This window comes from Manduca sexta, chromosome 2 (assembly GCF_014839805.1).
Source record: "Manduca sexta isolate Smith_Timp_Sample1 chromosome 2, JHU_Msex_v1.0, whole genome shotgun sequence".
NCBI lineage: Eukaryota > Metazoa > Arthropoda > Insecta > Lepidoptera > Sphingidae > Manduca > Manduca sexta.
In genome coordinates, this window is record NC_051116.1 from 4,038,920 (window position 1) to 4,064,175 (window position 25,256).

Consider the following 25,256-nt stretch of genomic DNA (forward strand, 5'->3'; position numbering starts at 1 on the left):
ATATTCAAAGATACAAATAACATACATAAAAGTAAATAAGGCGATTAATACATACTTACTTATATTATATACAAACATAAAATAAGTAATATTATAAATATTTTAATACAAAACATACACATTGTTATAACATAAATATATACATATGTATGTATATTATTATTAAAAAAACGTATATTTAAATACATGTGAAAATAGAAACGTTATTACAATAGGTAATCTAATAATTGAAGCTGAAATAATTAATCAACCCTGTCCCTGGGTATATAATAATCTATAAATATAAAAATAAATCCCTATTTCCCTTGGCCACGCCATCACGCGTGAACGGCTGGACCGATTTCACTATTTTTCTTTGTTGTGTTTGTTATTGTCAGAAGAAGGATCTTATGAATTAAAAAATTAAGGAAGTTGAGCGGAACGTTAGAAAATTCAAGAAAAGTTAATTTCAGCGATTGACAGAAGCGCTCTGCAAATTCATAGTTAAGACGGGACAACGTCTGTCGGGTCAACTTAGTCCATTGAAATGTTACATTTTTTAGGCCTTACCTTGCGTTTTTTAGAGGACGCAATTTTATTTTTTAGAAGTGTAGGGGGGGTCAGTGTTAAGCTAAAACCAAGTTTGTAGGGTCGCCACCCTTGTCCCACGGCCGCCATCTTGGTTTGAAATGGTTTTTACGATGTATCTCTTAAACTATTTATCTGACAAAAAAAAATTATAAACATTTTTTGTTGCAAATTAAATTCTCTACAACTTTGGTCTAGTAACTTTTGTCGTAGAACTATAAATAAAAAAGAAAAATTCAATGTTAAGCAATGTCCATTGCAACGTCATCAAAACGTGTGTTTATAAGGTTCATAATACGTACAACACAAACCCGCGGTTGTCGGCTTGTACGCGAATTACTTGGATCCTGAATCGCTTTGGGACAGATGAAGCAATTGCTTAACATTTTTGCTTATAACTTTTTGATTTATAGTTCTACGACAAAAGTTACTGGACCAAAGTTGTAGAGAATTTAATTTGCAACAAAAATGTTTATAATTTTTTGTCAGATAAATAGTTTAAGAGATACATCGTAAAAACCATTTCAACCCAAGATGGCGGCCGTGGGACAAGGGTGGCGACCCCACAAACTTGGCTGTAGCTTTACACTGACCCCCCCTACACTTCTAAAAAATAAAATTGCGTCCTCTAAAAAACGCAACCCCAAATGTAACTTTTCAATGGACTAACTAGTAATATAATAATGTGCGTTAATATTGTCACTCCTCGTTTCTCTCTTGTATTTTACTAAATGATAAGATGATCCGATGAATATTGTAGGTACTATTGCTATATATGCTCTAAACGTTGTTACGAATATGAGCAGTGCTCATCACGTTTGGGGATCAGTTAAACAGTTTGCAAATAATACCGGGAATGTTTACTACATGACTCTTATAGAGACTAGCCGGAATATCGGTGCGTCGCATAATTCTGAAATAGAAGATGTAACAATGCACAGTTATATTAGTTTAAATATTCAAACCAAATCAACTACTTTTTTTTATTGCTTTGAATGATGAGACGAGCTTGTCGTTCGTCTGATGGCATGCCATACGACAGCTCAGAAACAGTAGAAACACCAACACCTTGAATTACAAAGTATTGTTTGGTATTTCATTGCGCTCGCCATCCTGAGACATGAGATGTTAAGTCTCATTATGTCCAGTTGTTACACTGGCTACAATGTTCTTCAAACCGGAACACAACACAGACTACACAGTAAACACTGCTGCTTGGCGGCAGACTTGGACAATTTGCGTAGCAGGTAGTTTTAAAGACCCCAATGATATAATAATTGAATATTATTTTAAAATAACTGATAACATAGATATATTTCAAGGTTAACTAATCAAATTATCAGGGACCTTTCTTGATTATATTAGTATTTGACTTTATTATACACTATTATTTTGTCAGCGACTCTATTATTTTTAATTTCTTACTTCATAAATAACTCATGCTACATTAAAAACTTAATTTTCTTTAATTAAAATATCTACATATATTTATACGTAGGGTATACATAACACTGATACGGCGGCATATTATTATATGCGTCATAGCTCATATCACCATTCATAACAGGCGTTGTAAATGCATTAATTTTATATTCATTATTATTAAATCCAGGTTGATATTTCGATATGAATATTTCTGTTGTTTTCCAGTTTCGCCATATTCTGTCTTTTGGGGATGAAGGGATGAAATTCTGGTATTTCGGCAAATAGTTTTGGTAATAATTTGTTTCATAAGGTTCGTAATTGTAGTATTCCTGTTGATCTGGTTCGTAAGGATTAGGGACATCTTGAGAACTCTCGAATAATTCTTCTACATCTTGGTTCTTTATAACTACATTACTTGTTTGTTCTGAAATTATAGTAATATAAAATAATAATATCAGCTCTGCATTATATACTGTCCCACTGCTGGGCACGGGCCTCCTCTACTACTGAGAAGGATTAGGCCTTAGTTCAGCACGCTTGCCTGGTGCGGATTGGTACACTTCACACACCTTCAAAAAGCCTATATGAGTTTCTCAAGTATGCAGGTTTCCTCACGATGTTTACCTTCACCGTTAAAGCAAGCGATAAATCTCAAAGTATATCTACATAACTTTAGACAAGTTAGAGGTGCGTACCCTTGGGTTTTTAACCTGCGGACATTCGTCTCGGTAGTCCGTTATACTCCCAAACTGGGCTATGGTCCCTTTCAAATTATAGTATAATAATCTTACTAACTGTTAATATATAGAAGAAACAAACTATTCGATTTTACTGTCATTTTAGCACAAAGTCATATTTTAGATGTGATGTTCTTTTTGAATTTAAATCATATTTTAGTTGACAGTGTAACTTAATCACATTAAGCTAACTTTCTAAGAATTGTCAAAAATAACGCTTGCTACACAGTTAACAAGGTGTAAAATAGATTAAATTAAAAAAAAACATTATTATTATACAATGTTACTGAATTTGAGAATATAGAATACTAAGATTACTTACGATATGTTGAATAATCTGTCCCAGTTGGATAAGCTTCGGATTCATAATCTCTAGATTTAGAATAGCTGCCTGAGACATCATCAAAATTGTAAATAGTTATAGGAATTGCGTATTTAGCATCATTATAAAGTGCTTCTGGTGCTGTTCCAAACTTATCAGGATTATTCGCTCGCCTTCCTGACTGCTGTTTGTAGTCAATATTAATTTCTATCTGTGTCTTATTCTCAGTAATTTCTTTGTTTTTATTTTCATTTACAGGTAATGGTTTTGCAGCTATTTCATTCACAATAGGCATGGTCTTAGAAGGGTTTCCAGTAGTCTGCTTTTCTTGATTAGATTTTGGATTATCTTTTGTTATTTTTGAAAGATCAGGGTCAGTGTTTATATTTGTTATTTTTGAAACATCAAGGTCAGTATTCATATCTTGTTTCTTTGTTTTGTCTTGCTGTTCTTTCTCTTTTGATGGTATGTTTAGGTCTGTTTTCTTAGTGTCCGTATTTGTAATGTCTTCATCGTCAACTTCTTCAATGAATTGAGGTTCTTTCGGTTTCAAATTTTGTTTAAAATTATCTTTTACATTTTCACTCTTATTTTCATTTTGAACAGATTCTGTTTTCTTTAATTCTTTGACTGGTTCTTGCTTTGGATTTACTGCAATTATTGGTTTAGCATCTTTCATCGCAATTAAATTTGGTGATATATTTTTCTGCTGATTAACAACAGGAGCCATTACTTTTGGAACAGTATTTGGTTTATTATCGGATCTATAGACTTGCCCAGGATTCACTTTAACTTTAGATACTACTGGATTTACTTTAGGTACAACGTACACTTTTTGAGGCATTAATTTATTTATTAGCACTCCTGGATCACGTAATTTTTTATCTCTTATTGCTGATGCTGCCTGAAAAGATTCAATTACATCGTTGATGGCTATCTAAACATAACAGAGAGATATATAACTTTGATAAACAAGGAGTATGAGTTATACGCAAAATAAAAAGTATAATTGTTTTTATTGTGTAATAAAGAGAGTCAATAAAACATTAAGTCTATGAAGAGATTTATGTTGTTTTTTAGTTTACTGTTAGGGGATTTTGATAGTTAAGGAACAATCAATAAAGATCACAATACTTGGCCTTCTTAAGCCCCATTATTCTATTCAGATCATAGATTGAGTCATGGAAGGGAACTTATAGAGTAGAAATAATTAAATAAAAATAAATAATCAAAAGTTTGCTCACATTTTCACCTACTGCAAAATCAGTTAGAAGTAATAATAAATATATTACGTACGCTTCCATGTTTTATAACTTTACTTTACCATATCATGTTTCTACTGCATCTAGCACACAGAGAGTAAAATTAAAAATATTCTTATCCAATGTTTTTGAAATTTGATAATCGATTTTCAATGGGAATGATGCAAAAAAGTAATCATGAGATTTTTAAGTATTATTTTGCTGAAATCTTTTGACTTCGTTTTAATTGTGATAAATTTATAGGTAGATTAATAAGATGTCATTTTAAAGTACGTCTTGAGACTTAAATTGTACAGTCAACCATATAAATAGCTAGACAAATTCAAAATTTCAAGTCGTCTATACAAGTTTACTTAATGTTTTTTCCTTGTGTCTAGTAAAGTAAATCCTTTCTTATATATTTTTGTAAAGAAAAACAAAATTTTAGTAAGAACACAAAGTTGTTTAGTGTTTCTAAGTTTTAAATTCGTCTAGCTACTGATGTGGGTGACTATATATCAGTTTACAAGAAATGTCCATGAACTTGCTTCCAAATCTCAAATCTCCTTCAAGCCCACTAAATTACTGCTCTTAGCTGTATTTACCGAGAGGTTTACGAAGAAATAAGGGATCCAGGATCATTTAGGATCTATCCCACTTCAGAGTAGGATAAAGAAACTCCAAAAAGAAGTATCCATATAATTTATTTAAAATAAACAAAACTATAAATAGTGTAATACAAATGCTGCAGCATCGGATAAAATTCCAAAATGGCGGATATTAAAAGTACAGAAAGTGTGGCCACTCTACTGATGCTTCTGATCAAATCTAATTTATTTGTGAGTGGCGAGGATTTTCTGAGTGATTTTAGCTCGTACCCAACGTTGCTTGGTGGCAGTACCTGAAAAATGAGACGAAAGTACTCAAAATTATGTATTGTGTTCAGAGGAATAAGGTCCTGAATAAGAATTATAGTGCAACCTTTAGTACCATTTAAGGCATTTCTACCGATAATATTCTTAGGATAAAAGGTTAATGACTAGACGTTATACAATTAACTAAGAATCTAATGATAAGGATGCTCCCATTTGGTGAAAGTCAGGAAACAATATCAAGATAATGTCAAATGCTTCTCACGTATCCTTTGCAATTTAGTAGAATTACAATATAATTAATAATCTACAAGTATTCCATTTTTTCAAGGTAATTCTGATACATTAAAAGAACTTCATTTAAAACACCTTTTTGTAAAGTTTCGTAGCGGACGCGGCAGTCAGGAATAAATTTGCTTGACGTTTCAATTTCCTGTTTCGTTGCAAGTTCAAAGAAATTCATTCATTACCTGGAATACAACTCCAGGCTCTATTGATGCGGGCAGGTGGTTACCACTGCACCGCTGCAAACATACTTACTATAACCACGACCGAAGAATTTAATAATTCCCGAGTAATATTAGTGGTTTTAATATCAGCCCTATATTATATACTGTCCACTGCTGGGCACGGGCCTCATCTACTACTGAGTGGATTAGGCCTTAGTTCACCACGCTGGTCTAGTGCGGATTGCTAGACTTCACATACTTTCTAAATTCCTATAGAGAACTTCTAAGGCATGCAGGTTTCCTCACGATGTTTTCCTTCATTGGTTTAGCAAGCGATAATTCACAAGGAATACGCACATAATTTTAGAAAAGTCAGAGGTGTGTGCTCTTCGGATTTGAACGTGCGGACGTTCATCGGCAGTCCCTCATGATTAGCCAGGAAGTTTATTTGTAATTAACATAATGTGAGCGAACGAGATCGTAAAGTCTCAACTACGCATAATACCTCAACGATCATAAAATTTAGGTCTTCTATTAAGTGTTGAGAAGAATACTTTTTTTTTTAAATATAAGACATATATTCCAAGACCTAATTCTGTTTAATCAACATAGAGTCGATAGGAATTTACATTTTCACAATAGCTGGGCTCAAAAAAATCGTAAGTTAACAAGCATACGGTCTATTTCCGTGTTTCTGAAAACAAGCATGAATAATTTGAAAAGAGCTTACTTTATCATTGGTGTCTCCGTTTCTCTCTTGTTTAACATCTGCGTGGATTGGCTGGGCGTGGTTAGTCAAGATGTGAAGAGCTCCTGATGTATCTCTTTTAGCTCTTGTATAGACAGTAGGATCCTGTAATACAATAGATGTTAGGCGCCGCGCAGACGCGACTTCTGACCAAGAAAGACTAGACTGATATGGTAGTTTGATAATATAATATGTATTTGTTTTTCGGATTATTGACAGCATGTAAATTCGGACTTAATGCCAAAGGTATTCTTTAGGAGTTAGTCCAGGTTGGTGCAGAAACAAATCATTATATGAAAATATGAAAATTTTGAATTTGAAAGGTATGTGAACTTTGCATACTAGGCCAGCGTGGAGAACTAAGGTCACTCTAGTAGAAGAGGGGCCTGTGCCCAGCAGTGAAGAACTATAATACAGTGCAGATTTTATTTCATATCATGAAAATGTGTTTAAAGTTTTAGGAAATGTTTTTAGTGTTGCGCAACACGTTGTCGTTTGTGAGACGCCTAAACCTAACAATATAAACAACCGTCAAAGAGTACCTTTCTTTTATATTTAATGCCAGCAGTCTTTGACCAACTACATAGGTGACCAAAGAAATCATACTTCATAAAATGCCAGTTACTTAACCAACCGACAAGTAGACCAAATAAATGTAAAAAATATTGGCATTTTCCAAAAAGATTTTCATTCAAATTTTTTCTTTATTTTTTATGTATGTTAAAAGGAGTGAGTAGATTAATATTTGGTATTTCCATATTAGATTCAAGCCTAATTATACTTCTGGGATAACAGAAACCTCTAGTTATTGATTACTCACATTTCTAATACAGCGTACAGACACTAAACTGAATATTAACAATATATGTGTTTTCATATTGTAAGCATTGTTCTTTGTAATAAAATACGCCTGTTCAAACGATAAAAAGTTATTTCTATGTTATCGTATAATATATTTTTTATTTTCGAGTAAGTATTTTTCCTCAGACGGTTAATATGTTGGTTGTTTTATGTGTTTGTCTGTTTGTCGCGGTACAAGGTCATAGTGTAAGTATGTATAAAATTTAGACCACCTCTAATCAAGCTTTATTTAGGCATATATTAATTGAGTGAGCGTTCGCGCATCCCCGTTAGAATATGTCGGAGAAAGAAAGGAAAATAATTGATACAGATGTTGCAATGGCGAAAGGTCCATATAACTCGATTCTTGTCGACTTCCCTTATATAGAATTTCTGTAGTCTAATTATCATTTTCGATTTGCAAATCGCATTTAGGCATATTAGTATCTATATTGTATCCCTTTCGGAAAATTGCATTATTCGCCATTTAGATATAATATTTATGCAATTCGAAGCATGAAAAACATTTTTTTATGTTTGTTTAAATTAAGTTAATGCAGGGACTACGTAAATAATCGTACATATAATCACGTCTGCTCTAGTTTCCGCAGTGTCTATTCCGTCCCATGATGTGATAGGCGAGCTTTTTTTTATTACTTTGAATGACGATACGAGTATCCGTTCGCCTGATGGTAAGTGATACACGCCTATAAACAGTAGAAATACCAGCTTGAATTATGAAGCATTGTTTGGTATTCCACTGTCCTCGCCATACTGAGAAATGAGATGTTAAGTCTTATTATGTGCAATAGTTACACTGGCTACAATGTTCTTCGAACCGGAACAAAACAGTGACTACACACTACTGCTTAGCGGCAGAAATAGACATTGCGGTGATAACTACCTTGGCAAATTCTCACATATGAGAAGCCTACCACGATTATACACACCAGCTTATCGACTTATCGGGCACAAATTCCAGATTCCGGGCTGATATATAAAAAATCCAATGTCACTTTAACCGACCCGGGGATCGGATCCCAGACTTCAGCACTGCAGTCGTATACATCTATGCCACCGAGACATGCCAAATAATATACACATTGTATAATTAATTATGGAATTTATTTTGTTAAATTTACTTTTGCTATATTTCAATTTTAATTTAATAAATCTAAGAGATAGTGTATATTATTTTAGATTAAAATTTAAATATATTACTTATATCTGTAGTAAATTTAACAACATATGATTTGTGACCCAAGCAGCAAATATCGAATTATTCGTGGAATTAGTCAGATTTACTTTCACCTCAACAAGATCATTGACTTTAACGATAAAAAGTCTTTACATATTGATAGAAATACTAATAAATTTCTCGAAAATCGTCTACATTATCGTTCCAATTACATGAATATATTCCGAGGCCGCGAAGCGCCGTGACAGTCACTGTCCTTTCTGAATAGAACGCAATCAATACTTGATACAGTATGATGCATGTCATCATTTTTGTGATTTTGCATTATATATTTCGTAATAGGAAGTACTAAGGAAAAGTGAAACAGAAATTGGAAGGAAGTTTAAAACTAAACGGCCTCATTGGTGTAGTTGTATATGTCCGACTGCATGGCTGAGGTCTCGGGTTAGATCTAGGTGGCGGGCAGTGATTTTGGGTTTTTGGCTCATCAAAATTGTTTGCAAAATAAAACAGTTATTAATATTTGAAATATATGAGCAAAAGTAGGGGCGACGTGGCGTCATACTATCTCTTGATTCTTGCACCGTTATGGCCGGTGACATCCCGTTATATCATAGTTTGCCATTAATGTTATTCGACAGCTACATCACAATTTTTCAAACCTTTATAAATTACTTATAAAAGAATTTTGAAATTCATTTTCGCTAGATTTTAGATTACAACCTTTTTAAATACATTAATAAAAGATAAAGGAATTAAAAGAATATCGTTGTGTTTTACCCAATAATTATAACAATCAAAAAAGCACGAAGGCTCTATTATCGTGTACAATGTGTAGTATTTCTCTAGGGAACTATGTTACTAATAACAGCACAGGGACACATTAACTGTTATTTATTGCAATTATCGTTGCAAATTGCATCATTCCAAAGAAATTATTGTCTGTCTGTTATTTGGTTTAAAATCATTTACTGTGAATTTCTCGTAATGAATGCGGAAAAGCAGTTAAAATGTTATGCTATTTATAATAAGCAAAGACAAAAAGAGGCGATAGCCTAGTTGGGTGTGGAACGGACTGCCAAGACGAATGTCCGCAGGTTCAAATCCCAAGAGCACACACCTCTGACTTTTCTAAAATCATGTTTGTATTCTTTGTGAATTTATCGTTCGCTTTAACGGTGAAGGAAAACATCGTGATGAAACCTGCATACCTGAGAAGTTCTCTATAGGAATTTCGAAGGTGTGTGAAGTCTACCAATCCGCACTAGGCCAGCGTGGTGGACTAAGGCCTAATCCCTCTCAGTGGCAGAGGAGGCCCATGCCCAGCTGTGGGCAAGTATATAATACAGGGCTGATATTATTATTATTATTAAAGACAAAACAGTATAGTTATAGACTGGACACCAGAACCAAATTTGTGCAAAGCTATTATCAATTAGTAATAAGTCGTTTTATTTGAAATGTGCGTGTGACAAGAAGTCACAGCATCCTTAGATATTAATTTATAAGAAAACATATAAACAGAAATAATGCTAATATGCGCATTAAAAACGTGCAAATCACGATATGGAATATGAAGTATTTTACAAATTATATTTGTTTTGCTATTTCACAGTAGATTGAGTAACCATCACATGAGCGCAATATTTTTCTTTGTTATCTTACCAATATCCGCTCCATATAATCCTAGAACTCTTTGATAATAGGCTATTTTTTATGTATTGTTATCCCTCTATCTACCCTTCCGTTATATAATATATGTACATGTATGCATAATTCTAAACTGACAACAATAAATGTAAATATGAAATAAATGACACGTGGATGTATTAACTCCAACGAAAATAGACCATAATTGTCCCAATGTTTGTACACAGTAGTAATTACTGGCTAACCACACATCCAATTAATTTGCACCGATATTATCGAAATGTTGACAAAGAGCAACGCAATTACACGCGAAATTATTCTGAAATTATGGTAATATTGTTATTTAGAAAGCGTCGATAGCCTAGTTGGTTGTGGAACAGGCTGCCGAGACGAATGTTCGCAGGTTCAAAACCGAAGAGCACACACCTCTGACTTTTCTAAATATTATGTGTGTATTCTTTGTGAATTATCGCTTGCTTTAACGGTGAAGGAAAACATTGTGAGGAAACCTGCACACCTGAGAAGTTCTCTATAGGAATTTCGAAGGTGTGTGAAGTCTACTAATCCGCACTAGGTCAGCGTGGTGGACTAAGGCCTATCCCCTCTCAGTAGTAGAGGAGGCCCGTACCTAGCAGTGGGACAGTATATTTTTTCCTATCCTTTTACCCTTATAGAGTAGATAGAAGAGAGATGTATTTTTAATTATTGTTAAACCAATATAGCTTAGATTGAAGAAAGAAGCTGTCTTTGTAATTATTGTTGAAATAGCCTCAACCATATTTAATGTATTCTAGCAACCAGTTAACGATGCGGACATGGAAACAGCGCTCATGCCGCAAGAACTCAACCCAGCCTTCGTGTCGAGAAAGGTGAGGAATATTTTTTTGATTCTGGTTTGACTAATCGTTTAGATTTGATGGTAACTTCCATTATCACCAACAAAGTATACAGGAGCACTGTATTGCTGCACTTGACGATGCCCCTCGGCAGTCGACACAATTATGCCGGCCTGGTGGAACCGGATAAACATAGGCTGATCCCGGAACGCGACACACTTTTGACGGCAACTATGGCGGTCACCTTGTTTACGGTTATCGCTATCCGTCTAAATACAAATATCTTGCAACCAACAATGGACTGATCTCTAAAGGCAAAACATTTACGATTATTCATTTCTCGAAAGTAATTTAGCACTAGCGGTGATAGCATAGTTGGTTGTTGTACGGACTGTCGAGACGAATGTCCGCAGGTTCAAATTCCAAGGGCATATATTATCGACTTTTCTAAAATGACGTGTGTGTTTTTATGAATTATCGCTTGCTTCAACAATGAAGGAAAACATCGTAAGAAAACCTGCGTACCTGAGAAATTCTCAAAGATTTTTCAGGGTATGTGAAATCTCCCCGCACTAGGCCAGCATGGTGAACTAAGGTCTAATCCCTCTCAGTAAGAGAGGATGCCCGTGTCCAGCAGTGGGACAGTATATAATACAGAGATGATATTATTATAATTTATTAATTAAGTGACGTCAATATTTGTCCAGGACGAGCCGTGGCGCGCCGTGATGCCGGTAACACGTCGCCGCCGCTTCACAGAGTTGTCGAGCAACACAAGCGTTGCTGAGCAAGTGAAGCGGTACAGTCGCATCGTGGCTTGCGTCGTTCTCGCTATGTCGGCCCTTGTTGAAATTGTTTTGTACTTTATCGAGTTTTACTATGAGAGCTGAATAAATGTTTATGCTTATTTAATAAGTGGGGGATAAGGATTTCGTATTCTGACAGTACCAGCGGAATCTTTCTACCTATGGCTCTAAGGAGCTCTTTTCAGCCGCAACCAGCCTAGATTTTTTATAAAACATGTAATACATACTTTATATAGTATATACTCTGTGTTCTGGGTTACCTCACAGGTCTTATATACTTACGATGTCTTATACAGGGTAATTTTGACATTGCTTAATAAATGAAACCATATACTCGCCCTTACCTTTGTTAATATTGTGTCAAAATCATCCATGAATAGTGAATATTGTCACCAAAAACGCCTGTTTTACTTTGAATTTTTTGTTATATTTGTAGTTTAGTACGACTATGGCATGTGTTTGAGTGTATTTCTGACTGAAAGACGTCAGCCACTCATTGTCACTTAAGATACCATTTGAGCTCATGTTAATATGGGTGACTGCCTTGGTGGTGTAGTTGTACTGCACGGGCAGTTTGACAGCGCTCTGAGGTCCTGGGTTCAAATCTCGGGTCGGGCAAAGTGATATTTGGGTTTTTCTGCTCAGTATCAGCCCGAAGTCTTAAATTTGTGCCCGTTATGGCGATAGGCTCGCCCCCTATCACATCATTGGAAGGAACACACATGGCGAAAATTGGGTGCCTTGGTTGCGCCTCTGCATACCCTTTTGGGGATAAATGCGTGATGTTGTGCGTGTGTGTTAATATGGGTATATTGTATAGCGGCTATCTTAAGATACTGACGTTAATTTGATAGCGTCTCAGATACTATCGCTACTGAAACAGAGGTACATTAATATAGCCCCTAAGTGCAAAATATTTTCTTTCTATAAAATCATATCAAAGCCACAAACGACCCGTTATAAAATGAGTAAAGGTACTTATAACCTACTTAATTCTATTAAATACTCGTGGCCAAATCAATCAGTCACCCATAAATATATAGAATTTAATTAAATCCTCGTCGCGGTTGTCAACAACTTGATATAAAAGTGTAAACGCGTTGAACCATTCCAATTGGCGGCGGAGACGGAACCATGAAGTGGGTTTCACTGTTATGTGTTTTTTTGTCCATCATGTACTTGGGTCTGGTGAGTTTAACATTTTCTTTCTGTATAGTTGAATATTTATCGAAGCAGCTTTATAGTTGGTAGTGGAACGGACTGCTGAGACGAATGTCCGCAGGTCTAAAACCCAAGGGCGACTGATTTTTCTAGTTATGTCAGTATTCTTTGGGAAGTATCGCTTGCTTTAACAGTAAAGGAAAACATTGTGAGGAATTCAGCATGCTTGAGAAGTTCTCTACAAGAATTGTTAAGGCAAGGTCAGTGGGCCCTATTCATTTTATGGGGAAACTCCGTCTTTTTGTAATTACGGGCGTTCTGTTCGAAGGACAGCTTGGATAGCCGTATAGGTTAGATTCAAAAAACTGCCTATTACCTTTATAGCCACCAAAGCTATCTTTGAATTATAATGCCGATGATTGCAAAGAGACGGATATACTCCTGTAGACGGAATAGGGTTTCCTGAACTTATGTGAAGTCTGTCAGTCCGAACTAGGCTAGCGTGGTGGATTAAGGTCTAACCTCTTAGTAGTAGAGGAGGACCGTGCCCAGCAGTTGGACAGTTTATAATACAGGAACCTACTCCTCTTACATATCTGGCTAATTTCTGTTAAGATTGATCGCTGTAGTGGAATTTGTGCTAGAAGGGATTCATGCAATACTGATATTAGCTTTAATTTTTGGAAGCCCTTAATACCAGTTACAGGCCAAGAACTAAAAGTAAGTTTAACGGATCGCATAGATATAATAGAACATAGTTTCGTTTACATATTTGGAGGTTTGCACATAATAAGGATGAATGGATACTAGCTAAAATATAATAATTCAAAATAAGTTGCTAGCTTGAGTACAGTCGACGCGGATAATTTTTTACCTACTAATTACCTAAACACGCGCGATGCACAAAATGCTGACAAAATAAAATGTTAGCGCGTACAAGTATATATTCGTATGAGATTGTTTGGTGCGATAAAACTGCCAACCGTTCATCTCTCTGCTTTCATGGTTTTTAAGTAGTGTTCTTGTTTTTGGTGTACAATTAATCTAAATAAATTATGAATTCCAGTGAATTAGTAAATCATTAACGGTGAAGGAAAACATCGTGAGGAAACCTGCATACTCGAGAAGTTCTCTATAGGAATTTCGAGGGTGTGTGAAGTCTATAAATCTGCACTTGGCCAGCGTGGTGGATTAAGGCCTAATCCCTCTCAGTAGTAGAGGAGGCCCGTGCCCCACAGTGGGACTGTATATAATACAGGGCTGATATTATTTATTATTATTAATTCCAGTGTGAGGAGTCAGACCAAGTCGACTATACCAGCCGGTATGCCGAGCTGGCTTCACCGGTCCCGGAACACGTCAACATCCAAGATCTGATAGCCAGGCTGACGGCAGCCAGCCTCGGACTACGGTTCTAACCGCCAATCACCACATAATGTGATGTGGTACAAACTCCCCACTAACTTTTGAGTTCCAAAATGTTTATATAATTTTATGTTTAATTTTTTATGAATTTTTATTAAAGTGTTGAAGTGCGTTTGTCAATTTTTTGTTTTAATTTACTGGAAGTTTTGGTGTCTGATATGGCGATTGGTTCGCCTCTATCATATCATGGGACGGGATGTATGGCGGAAAGTTGGTGCTCTAGATGCGCCTCTATCTCTATGAGGATAAAAGGCGTGATAGTGTGCGTTATGGTGTATTAGTTTATGGGTTGTTAGGTGGTTTGATTACATGATGATGTGTTGGGTGGCTTCATTAAAGGCTGAAAGAAGGGTAATATTAGGAAGCTATAAATTATTTTTGCAACATATTTATATAAATAGTGTTTTGCGTATTCCCATTTGAATAAAATAATGGCTGGTGCAAAGAAGTCTTAAGTATTCCACAGCTGATAACTTTGATACGAATGGTTGAATTGAATCATAAAAGTTACTTTGTAACACAAAATTAGCATCTACAAAACTATAACGAAAAATAAAACACCATTCCATTTCAGCTAAGTTTATCAGTCAATCCATTTACGTCTTGCTGGGAAAAGTCTCTCGTAGTTCAGGTTTACATCAGAAGGATGGGGCTGGAGTGGGACCTGACGACGGGCTTCCCTACCCAAAGGTATGTAGTCATATGGAACCTGGAAATAATAATAAGAATTATTATTTTCAAAATTTGGCTGAGTCGGTGACGTATGTATTGGAACCTGAAAAAAAAAATTCAAATTTGACTGACTCGGTAGCGTGTGTATTATGGTACGACTGCTGCTATACTGGTTCGATCCCTGGCTCGGGAAGTGATATGGGGTTTTTCTATTCAGTATCAGCCTGGAATTTGTGCCTGATATGACGATTGGCTCCTTATTACATTATAGCGCGGAATACACTGTGGAAAGTGGGTGCATCATTTACGTCTTTGTTTACTCCATCGGGGATAAAAGGTATGAGTGTCTGTATTATTAAAATTATGAGAAATTTATAGAAAGAGAACCCATGCTCTCAGCCTGCTTGACTTGTAAGTCAGATTTGTACACGTTTGTGACACCAAGCAATGAAGCTGAACGAGTCTTTGTGAGCACCAATTAGGGCGTATCACATTTTCTCTTTTCGAGGGAAAAGTTTGCCTACACACATATATTTACCTAGCTACGTTAGGCCACATGTAGGGAATGAGCCTAGTAGACATTATTATGAGGTACAATTCTAAATTCCGGGCTGATATTTAGCTTGAAAACTACAGAAAATATCACCTGATCCAGTTTGGGGTCGCATTCAATAATATAAATTATTCATAATTCTTTGCATATTCTGTCACTCGTGCGCCAAAAATGTATTGAACGAATGCTCAAGGACGTTTGCTTAGGAAAGGGTCTTAATATTTAAAAACATAGATCTAAATTACCTGTGGTTTTCCATTTGTAAGGACGATAAATAAAAATAAATTCAATACTACCAACTTCATGTTCTAGGTACGTGAGGCTATCTTCGTGTTACTCTTTTAATCTGCCCCTACCACGTACGAAGAAATAAATATAGCATTCGACCATTACTACGTTCCACACGACTTATCACGATGTATTGTATAAAAACATAAAAGGAATTTATAGTAGTGTATAAAATTTATCGCTTCATATTTGTACGTTAACATAAATTCTTAAATCAACTGCCTTGATGGCTGAGTTACGGGACGACTGTAGTGGTGGGGTTTTGGGTTCGAATCCCAAGTCGGGCAAAGTGATATTGGGTTTTTCTGCTCAGTATCAGCCCGGAGTCTTGAAGTTATGCTTGATGTGGTGATAGAATAGCCCCTATCACATTATGGAACGGAATACACACGGCGAAAATGGGTGCATGAGTTATGTCTCTGTTACCTCTTCGGGGATGAAAGGTGTGTGTATGTGTCATTTGAGTTGGGGGACCTCAAATGACGAATAAATATCAAATCCATGCACTATAGCTTAAGTGAAAAATCCGCTTCTATATAATATATTGGTATTAAACAATTAAGATCCGTAAAGATCCATGAAACCAAACAATATAACGTATTTCATTGTAACTTATTAATAAAATAATTAAAATTTAGTAAAAGGAAGCAATATAAGCAACAGATATAACTAATTTATATATCAACCTTGAACACGAAAGGTTTACGTTACTCTTTACATCGTATTTACTGCAAAAAAGTCTTTAAACTGTCCGCCATTTTGGGCGTCATATTAAAAAAATAAACAGTAAAATGTGGCCCCGGTCCGTAATAAAAACTCAAGTAACATCATAAACACTAAATGACATTCTTTCGTATAGCTCCAGTGAAATAGGGATTTATTAGGAAAGATTCTTTAGAAGTATAATAATTAGAATCCTATTTGATTATATTAAAAATGCAAAAGTTGATGAAGATGTTTTAAGGCTTGTAAAAACAGAAAATGCTAAACTAATTTGGATACAATGTGTTGCGTTAGCTCATTAGGTAGTTTTTTTTTAATTCGCGAGCAATAGCGAATAAGTAATAGTAAATTCTATCTTTGGAATTCGATTTTTTTCCCAATGATAACACAATTTTTTTATATATTTCACAAGACGTAAAGTCGCAGGGTTGTGGTTATCACAGAGTGAGGGAGGTTCCGCTATTTGATACGTAATTCGAAACTTATATGATAAAGTAATTTTCTAGTTCACGATTTGAAATCGAGTATTCTAAAACCGATAGTAGCGGTTAAAGTGTGGGGAAAGATTAATGTGAATTCGAAATTGCTTTTTTAATTTGATGACGAATTGTAATCGATTTTGCACTGACTCGGCTTTTTATATGGAATTAGTAATATCTTTTTTAAAAGTTATATGGCCTTCGCTTCGACTATAATTCTCCTCTGTTTATTTCTTGCTATTTTTCGTGACTTCGCCTACATGAATGTTGTTTCGTGGAATAAAATATTTACTGTGCTCTTTGCAAAGATAAGCAAAATATTTCCTGCGTATATTATTATTATTGTTGGTGTTTATTTTGTATTTCATACAGATTTCAACGGTTATACCTTTTTAGACTCTAAATACCTGTACTTAGGCACACAATAATACGTCTCTGACTTTAATTTTATTGTAATTCTATGAAAAACCTGCTTTGTTATTCAATGAAAATCAACTTATTAATTGATATAATATTATTTTTTTACATTGTATTGTAAATCAAATAAAACATAAATCTAGTTCAGGGCTGTACAATCCTATAATTCCTTTGCCTCCGAAGTAATTAAACGAATTTCGACCACAAGCAAACTGGCAAAGTTTAATATCCGACACGGCTTACATTTGCTACGTGCTCTATATCGGAAACATATGACCTATTTCAGCTCTAAATTTTTCACGATTTAATATCAGTTTTAAATCCGTGTCAGTGACGTACGGTAAAGTATTCTTGAATTGAACAAGATATTCAAAAGTGTGAATTTATTTCTTAGTCTATTTTACTTGACTGCCTCAGTGGCGTGGTTATTGCTGCGGTACACCGATCTGAGGTCCTGGGTTCGAATCCCAGGTCAGGCAATATTGGGTTTTTCCACTGATTATTTGCCGGGAGGCTGGAACTTGTGCTCGATATGACGTTATGCTTAGCCCCAAGCACATCACAAGACAGAATAGACAAGGCGCAAAGTGGGTGCATTGGTTGCACCTCTCTTTACCCCCTTCAGAGATAAATGCGTGATGTGTCTGTACCTTCCAAAGTAAGCTGAGGCGTAAATAGTTTTCTTTATTAGTCTGTCCCATGTGATTTGTAGGAAATCTGAACGTCACATATCGTAACCAAACGCTTGTTATCGCCGTTTAGTGAGATATACGGAAGCAGAATAATGCTCATACCACATGTACTTGTTTTTTGTAAGAAGTGTTCCATTTAAAGACTTGAAAATAGAAGACAGCCATAGAGTACAGCTACTAAACGAATGAGATGATATTTAAAAACAAATATATCTTTACCCTATATATTTTTACGTGCAAAGCTATTTTATTTAGATATTAAAATAATAAATCCAAGTAGTAAATAATATTCAAAACACTCACTGCGCAGTTTTGCATGATTTATTACAAAACATAAAAGAAACTTTTTATTATATTGATATGATGAAACTACAATAAATAGCATTTTTTCAAGAACATTTTAAGATGTCCCTATTGCTCGTAAATGTTATTCTTGGATATGTATTTATATATTCTGTTGAAAGTGCGGTAAGTAAATTTCCTATTGACTTTAGTATGTCTTTTGATATCCTAAACAAAGTGACTTAATGTTCGGTACCTATATATGGATCTACGAAATGTCATAAAATCATTAAAAAATATTTAATTTGGTGCAGTAAAACTCTTAAGTATTCTCAAGAAAAATGTAATAAGAAATGCTATAACTAAAGTAAATACTGTGATTCAGTAAGTTGATAGTGTTGTTAATTATATAAGGAACATAATAAGTTTTCTTGAAGATTTAATTATCGATGTATTTATTTAAATAAATTGCTCAACAGCCTCAGCATATGTTTTCTTGAAGATTATTTTATTATTGTATTTATTCAAACAAACTGTTTAACAGCCTCAGCAACCAGAAATAAACGATCAATACGAAACTACAGAACTCAATAATGTAACAGAAGATACACAAGTAGACGCAACTCGACGCAATGCGGTATCAATTACTTTCAGTGCAAAACTTTACCATTTTCTTAGCACGCCGATTGTCAAATTCATCTCAGCTCCGAAAGTCAATGCTGTATTACGAAATATCGGAACTTGCATTGTAAACGGAGCGATGGAGATCGTCTCATACTATTTTCCAGCTCCCTTTATACCTTTAATAGCGTCTGCTGCCGGAATGGTTATTCCTTTTGAACCTGTTGTTTTGTTGAAGGAGAAAATGCCTGTAACTAGTTATAGGAGAGCGTTCAAAACAGCTGTGGATTCGTTTTTAGGTACTTTTGATAAATATAAAAGTGATGATGATCCTTATATGACGAGACGGTTTAATAGAAGGTTTAATTATGATTCCAAAGAGAAGGAGAAAGATTGATTTTAATAAAATGTTTTATTTTTTGATTGTTTTCTTTACCTTTTGTATACGGCCATAGCAAAGCGACTCCGCTACACCTGATGGTGAGTAGAGTGGGGTCCAATAGAATGTCAACTGACGAGAGATGATTACCTTTTGTCAGTAGACTCGATTATGCCGGCCTATTGGAACCAGATATATACATTCTGATTCCGGAACGCAGCAAACTTACATGGGCCTTACGGGACCCAATAAGTGTTTAAGTTTTACTATTACCAAATATCAATTGTTGGAATAATCTACGACTGTTATTGACTATCTTATCATAAAATGTGAAGATGTATATAGCCTTAAGTATCAAGTACCTACATCTGATAACTAATATCTAAAATTTAAAAAAATCTATATAGTTCCATTAGGTGTTAATTCTTTAAGAATATTTATTCATTAAGAATAATTTGGATATAATTTAACTTTATATCTATGAATTATATTGTACCTACTTTCCAATTATAATTTTAACTTATTTCGTATTTATTAGTCAAGATAGGAAGACATAGTAATCACTCCGAAGAATGGACAAAAGAATGTAGTTCTGGCGACCGTCCTACCACCTTCTCTTAAACTGATTTTTTCTCTTTTTTCTTCTTCCTCTATAACCTTTTTCTTTCTTCTAGGCTTCTTTCTGACTTTTGTTTCATTTAATTTTTTATTTTCTTCAATTATTTTGTTGCCTTTGTAATCGGTTAGTTTAATTTCTTTAAGTGTAGTTGCTTTTTGGAATATGTAATGTTTTCTTGAATTTTTGTAATCATCCCAGTCATGCCTAAATCCGTTGTCATCAATAAAGACTTTTTCATTTGGGTATCTTCGTATTTGTCCGAGCATGAAATGTTTGAAATAATCAGTAATTATATGATTTGTTGGTTTTAACAGTTTGTATTTGTTTCCATTTAAATTAACATCGCCAAGCTTTAGCAAATCAATGTGCTTTGGAAATTGGGAATTTGATGATTGTAACTGGAATTAAAATATGTATTCATTGCAATATGTTTGACACAAGTAGTTATACAATCGCCTATGTTCTAAACGAAATTTGAAATTATTATTTAGTATGTATAAGTCTTACAGTAAGTTAGGAACATAAGCATCAGATTGTAGGTGTATGTTAAATTTGGATGTCTCTGATGCTTTGAAATAGATGTTCAAAATCTTATTAATTTTAATTCCCAAAACGTCATATTAAATTTTAATTTTATTATATCATTTAAATTTTAATTTTATATAAAAGAAAATTATCTTACCTCAAATAATAGTAAAATTAATATGACAAATATACTATGAGTGTACATTTTAACTCTGTTTCTTACGTCGAAATAACGAAGGTGGTTGATAAAGATTCATTAGTTTCATTTTCAATTAAATTTAGTATTAGATTTTGCTTGGTATTTTATAAGCTACGTCAGATTTCTTACTTCATTCTTGAATTCTAATGCTCCATTTATTTATGCCTTTCAAATATTTTAGCACTGTATTCTCAAGTATTTTCCAGTATATGCAATGAATTTAAATTTTTAAGATTATTTTTAGTCACACACATCACGTATTTATCCTCGAATGGGTATGTAGAGGCGCAACCAGGGCATCCACTTTTCGCCAAGTGTGTTCTGTCCCATGACATGATAGGGGACGCGCCTATAGCCATATCGGGCACAAATTACAGACTCCGGGCTGATACTGAGCAGAATAATCCAAAATCATTTTGTCCGACCCGGGATTCGAACCTAGGACCTCGGAGCGCTGCTGTAACGCGCATGCACTACAACTGCGCTATCGAGGCAATCGGTCAATATTTAGTCGTTATATAATATTTAAAAATTCTTCTAATATTCTTCGTTTGAAGAAGATTGAGTAGCTCGTGTCACCTATACATACTTGCATTATAAAATCATACCTTTCTTTTTACCAATCATAGGGTTAATAAGAATAAAAAACAGTATATTTTTACTTAAATTTATTTGCAACGTATTTTTGCTAAAGCGTAAAACAAGACATAACCTTCCCAACTCTATTCGATGATAGTAACACTGCACTCAACATACTCCAGTGAATTATGAATTAAAATTGATTATTCTGCAGTACGCCAAAATAGGCTACAATCAAAAAGGAACACACTGAACGCCATTTTATATTTTTTTAGTACTTATTCGATACTTTTTCATCTTGAAAAGCAAAATGGGTAATATTGAATTCAAAATATTGAAATTAGATCACGTTTATAAAAATGGCATCCACTGAGTGTGATAATTTAATATTTTTACAAATACTATCCCTGGCTAGGTAAATTGCAGAAATTACTCAAGTTTACAATTTTAACTTAAATGCTATTACGTTATTAAAATTCATTGAACAATTAATATTGGCAATTGTATAGATAATTACAATATAATTGATATATAAAAGCGTGCCAGGGATATTGAAAATATAAAATTTTGTCTTGAGAACATCCGTCAGCCATCTCCAAAATCTTTCACACCAAAAAACAATTGCCAGTAACAACTAACATTTGTAAAAGTGCATGTATTATAACGGCGGCTGCACAAGTACATGCTAACTTGAACTCTATGATTGCACAAGTAAAGGAGAAAGTATTGTATAATAAATCGATATACGTATTGGTCGCAATTATTTTTAATTATATGCGTGTAAAAACGTTTAAATATCCTGTATGGTGTTAATTTCATCTAAATTCCAATAAGAATATGTACCAATATTGTATTCAAAGTAATCTCTTGTTTATTATCAACTAAACATTTATTTATACTTGTGCATGCGTACTTATGAAAAATCTTATACTTGTGCCTGCGCATTGGACAACCTTTACTTGTGCCGAAGCATTTGTCAAACTTGACTTGTGCAATCGTACTCGTCAAGTGTGCAATGATTTGTGTTGCCGCTAACGCAATCTCATTAGAGGCTGCGATGAATATTGTCCCTTGATATGAAATTCTACTAAACATGTTTCTCTCTCATTTTCACTCGAAAAAGGCGATATTTATATTTATGAGACAGTGTAAATACGTTTTTTTTTGAGTTATTAGAGAATAATTCACTGTAAAAACTTCTACGGTTTTGAATTTTTTAAGACAATTTAGAGGTGTATTTGAATAAATATCCACGTAATATGTCTGTTTTTTTTTTATATATCTTTTAGTAGATATTGTTTAATCGCCTTTTCCATTAAAATTTTTCTACATTCAGAAAATATCTTCGGTGAGATTATAAACAATTTTACTAAATATAAATAATTACTACATTTAACATTTTAATTTCATATAACTAATATTAAGAAGCATACGTGTAGTGATGACTTATTGGAACTTGCCAAAAGTTTGAGGTTATTTTTAATATGTACATCGTTTTTTTTTTCAATTTATTTTTGATAGCCAAATATTGCACTTAATTTTTGTATAAAGTGTTTTTCTATGTTTAAATTTTCACGCTAACGTTTTGTGAGTTAAGCCCGTCCATTATGAATTGTATACTAAACTCAACAATCTATTATGCTAAATACAATTTCCAATCAACGTCACCATTTGGAAATATGTGACTGTGATGGATATGTCACAATTACCTAGACCGCATCGTCTACACGCTATATTACAATTGTAATAAATTACAAACATTACAATTATATGTATTCGTGAAATCAGCAAATCATTAAGACTAGATATATTATAAACTAAAATCAGTCAGGTCATCCAGTAAAGCACGTTACACTCAAAATTACTCAGTTACACTTTGCAAAATGTTTTCAAGCTAAATCTAAAATATCTTTATTAATAATTAAAGCATTTTTATACAAAAATAAAAAAACCCGGTTCCGCAAGCTAGTACAAGTCATACGAAGATTAGTAAAAAAAAAAATGTTTTAGAAAAATACCCAAATAATTTTTTCGACGAAAATTTGGTACTGTTTTTAAGCTCGATAAAACAATTAGTTTTCAATTTTGATTAATTTTATTTTTTAAAAACATTCGATACAATAAGTATGTAGAAATTATATTCTTATATATACATTAACAAGGTCGATTATGCTATATTAAATATTGCAAGTGTCATAAGTAAGTGTCAGAACTCCCGCGCAATCGTACATAATGAAAAAATATACGTCTATTTAAACTATGTATGAGGAAGCTAATTTATATGAAAATATAAGTATTTATAATACAACTATTTACATCGAGCTATTTTTACTTATACAAAATATCGTGTGAATACTGATAAAGAAAGAAATTGGAATAACATTACGTGAAATAAATACGTTATAGAAAAATGTGCCTTATGTCTATAGTTTAAATTTTATATTTAATCTATAATACTATCACACGTTCGTTTAAAAACCTGATAGGTAATGCGATTGATAATTAACGTAATAATCCTTTCTAGTTGATTTAAATGTTATTTTTTTTTCAACAATATCCTACTGTTTTTCGTCAATACCAAAACGGATTGACACGTCAAAGGGATGTACGTCTCTAAACGTTATAGTAGAAAGGTAGCGAATCGCGAATAGACGAATGTGTAAATGCACCATTAGTTATAGATGAAAAATATCTGCATTTAGCAGTATATTAGTTTTGTTTAGGTATTTCATGTCAGAATATTTTAGTCTTTTACATAAGTTACAATAGGCATTGATTTCGATTCAAACGTATAATTGTGTTTTAGGAATTTGGTAATATCGTGATTTGGGGAATGTTATTTAGCATTCCAGTGCTAGTTATTGATTCTAAGGGTCATTTCACACGTCCCGGTTTCCGGAAATATGACGTGTACTATACCGTGACAAAGGCCTAATCGCCTTCCTAACAAAATTCGTTTGTAATAGTCATTCATTTTGTCTTACCACGTTGAATATTTCCCGTCAAAGGACACAGAACATTGCTGAACTATGACGTTTTCAAAAAACGATCCCAATCTTTATTTTAATCCAATCTCAAGAATAAACCAATCAAAACAAGCCGTTGTAAGCATGTCATAAAAGCTTTGTTCGGATTGGTCCTTTTTTGCGAAGGATCGTAAAAGAGATTGGTGTGAACGGATAGTCTTTTAAATGCTCAACATTAATTATTTTGTGTGAATGGGTATGTATTATGGCAGGATTCAGATTACCGGGGATCGGGACGCGTGGAAAGACATCTAGGAATAGAAGAAATCAGATATTTTTGATTTTTTAACGCGTTTTTAGTTGTTGCGATTTTTGTATTTGAAACATTTTTACTCATTTACATAGTCACTTTTAAATTTTATAAGATATTTACTTTCCCTAAAGTGAATTTTCTGGTTTTTCATTATATGACTATTAGATAAAATTGTGTTTTGAAAGTTAGAAATTCGATAATATAAATTTACTAGTTTCCTTTATTTAACCCTTAGTTTGGGTACTTTTGACTCCGACTTGTACAACTAATCTCCATTACTTAACATTCCTAATTTTAGTTCCATTTTTCAACATGGCACATTTGCCTAACACCTCACCAGTTTGCACTAAATTTTCTTTAATTTATTTAAACCCTAACACTTATTGGGTACTTTAGACCCGAATTCATGTAGGATGTCGCAGGCCATTTCTAGATCATTCCTGGTGATGCCTAAGGCCCTAACCACTATGTCCTTGGGATAACCCTCCCCTACCAATCGTGCTATGTAGTCTAAATTGATGTTTTCGTATGATACGTTATCGCCGTATTTTCTGCCGTGTTTGTCGTGCGTTAGAGGGTTGATTTTCTTAGCTGCAAAAAATAATTCAAATTAGTTTGATTTAATTGAGATAAGCCTGAAAATCAACGGTAAGTCTGCTACCCAAGAAATAA

General features: G+C 33.9%; 4 protein-coding genes and 3 long non-coding RNA genes across 8 annotated transcripts in view; 3 read left to right on the top strand and 4 right to left on the bottom strand.

Moving 5' to 3' along the window:
- Positions 1–2,010: 2,010 nt before the first annotated feature.
- Positions 2,011–4,395, bottom strand: LOC115452967. The gene is made up of 3 exons (XM_030181591.1): positions 4,296–4,395; positions 3,052–3,955; positions 2,011–2,416 (listed from the first exon to the last, which is right to left on the bottom strand). The coding sequence occupies exons 1-3, from the start codon at positions 4,353–4,355 to the stop codon at positions 2,046–2,048; spliced, it is 1,335 nt and encodes a 444-aa protein (XP_030037451.1). The 5' UTR covers positions 4,356–4,395; the 3' UTR covers positions 2,011–2,045.
- A 584-nt stretch (positions 4,396–4,979) lies between these two features.
- On the bottom strand, positions 4,980–7,297 carry LOC115452968. 2 transcript variants are annotated; one of them, XM_030181592.1, is made up of 4 exons: positions 7,182–7,297; positions 6,344–6,466; positions 5,635–5,688; positions 4,980–5,193 (listed from the first exon to the last, which is right to left on the bottom strand). In XM_030181592.1, the coding sequence occupies exons 1-4, from the start codon at positions 7,236–7,238 to the stop codon at positions 4,996–4,998; spliced, it is 432 nt and encodes a 143-aa protein (XP_030037452.1). In that variant the 5' UTR covers positions 7,239–7,297; the 3' UTR covers positions 4,980–4,995. The 2 variants fall into 2 exon arrangements, 1 of the variants encoding a protein (XP_030037452.1); XR_003939531.1 differs by lacking the exon at positions 5,635–5,688 and having other exon boundaries at positions 7,182–7,293.
- Positions 7,298–7,342: 45 nt separating this feature from the next.
- LOC115452969 lies at positions 7,343–11,800 on the top strand. Its single transcript, XM_030181593.1, has 3 exons — positions 7,343–7,408; positions 10,844–10,918; positions 11,593–11,800. The coding sequence occupies exons 1-3, from the start codon at positions 7,358–7,360 to the stop codon at positions 11,773–11,775; spliced, it is 309 nt and encodes a 102-aa protein (XP_030037453.1). The 5' UTR covers positions 7,343–7,357; the 3' UTR covers positions 11,776–11,800.
- A 980-nt stretch (positions 11,801–12,780) lies between these two features.
- On the top strand, positions 12,781–14,397 carry LOC115452972. The gene is made up of 2 exons (XR_003939532.1): positions 12,781–12,879; positions 14,142–14,397. It is a non-coding gene; the product is annotated as an uncharacterized LOC115452972 (long non-coding RNA).
- Positions 14,398–14,840: 443 nt separating this feature from the next.
- LOC115452974 lies at positions 14,841–16,217 on the bottom strand. Its single transcript, XR_003939534.1, has 2 exons — positions 15,748–16,217; positions 14,841–14,986 (listed from the first exon to the last, which is right to left on the bottom strand). It is a non-coding gene; the product is annotated as an uncharacterized LOC115452974 (long non-coding RNA).
- A 2,145-nt stretch (positions 16,218–18,362) lies between these two features.
- On the top strand, positions 18,363–19,427 carry LOC115452973. The gene is made up of 2 exons (XR_003939533.1): positions 18,363–18,569; positions 18,928–19,427. It is a non-coding gene; the product is annotated as an uncharacterized LOC115452973 (long non-coding RNA).
- A 1,952-nt stretch (positions 19,428–21,379) lies between these two features.
- Positions 21,380–25,256, bottom strand: part of LOC115454290 (E3 ubiquitin-protein ligase CBL-B-B) — a 113,951-nt gene continuing 110,074 nt past the window's right edge. The window contains exon 13 of the mRNA XM_037436721.1: positions 21,380–25,175. Coding sequence (XP_037292618.1) covers positions 24,958–25,175 — 218 coding nt within the window. The 3' untranslated portion in view covers positions 21,380–24,957. The remainder of the gene's footprint in view (positions 25,176–25,256) is intronic.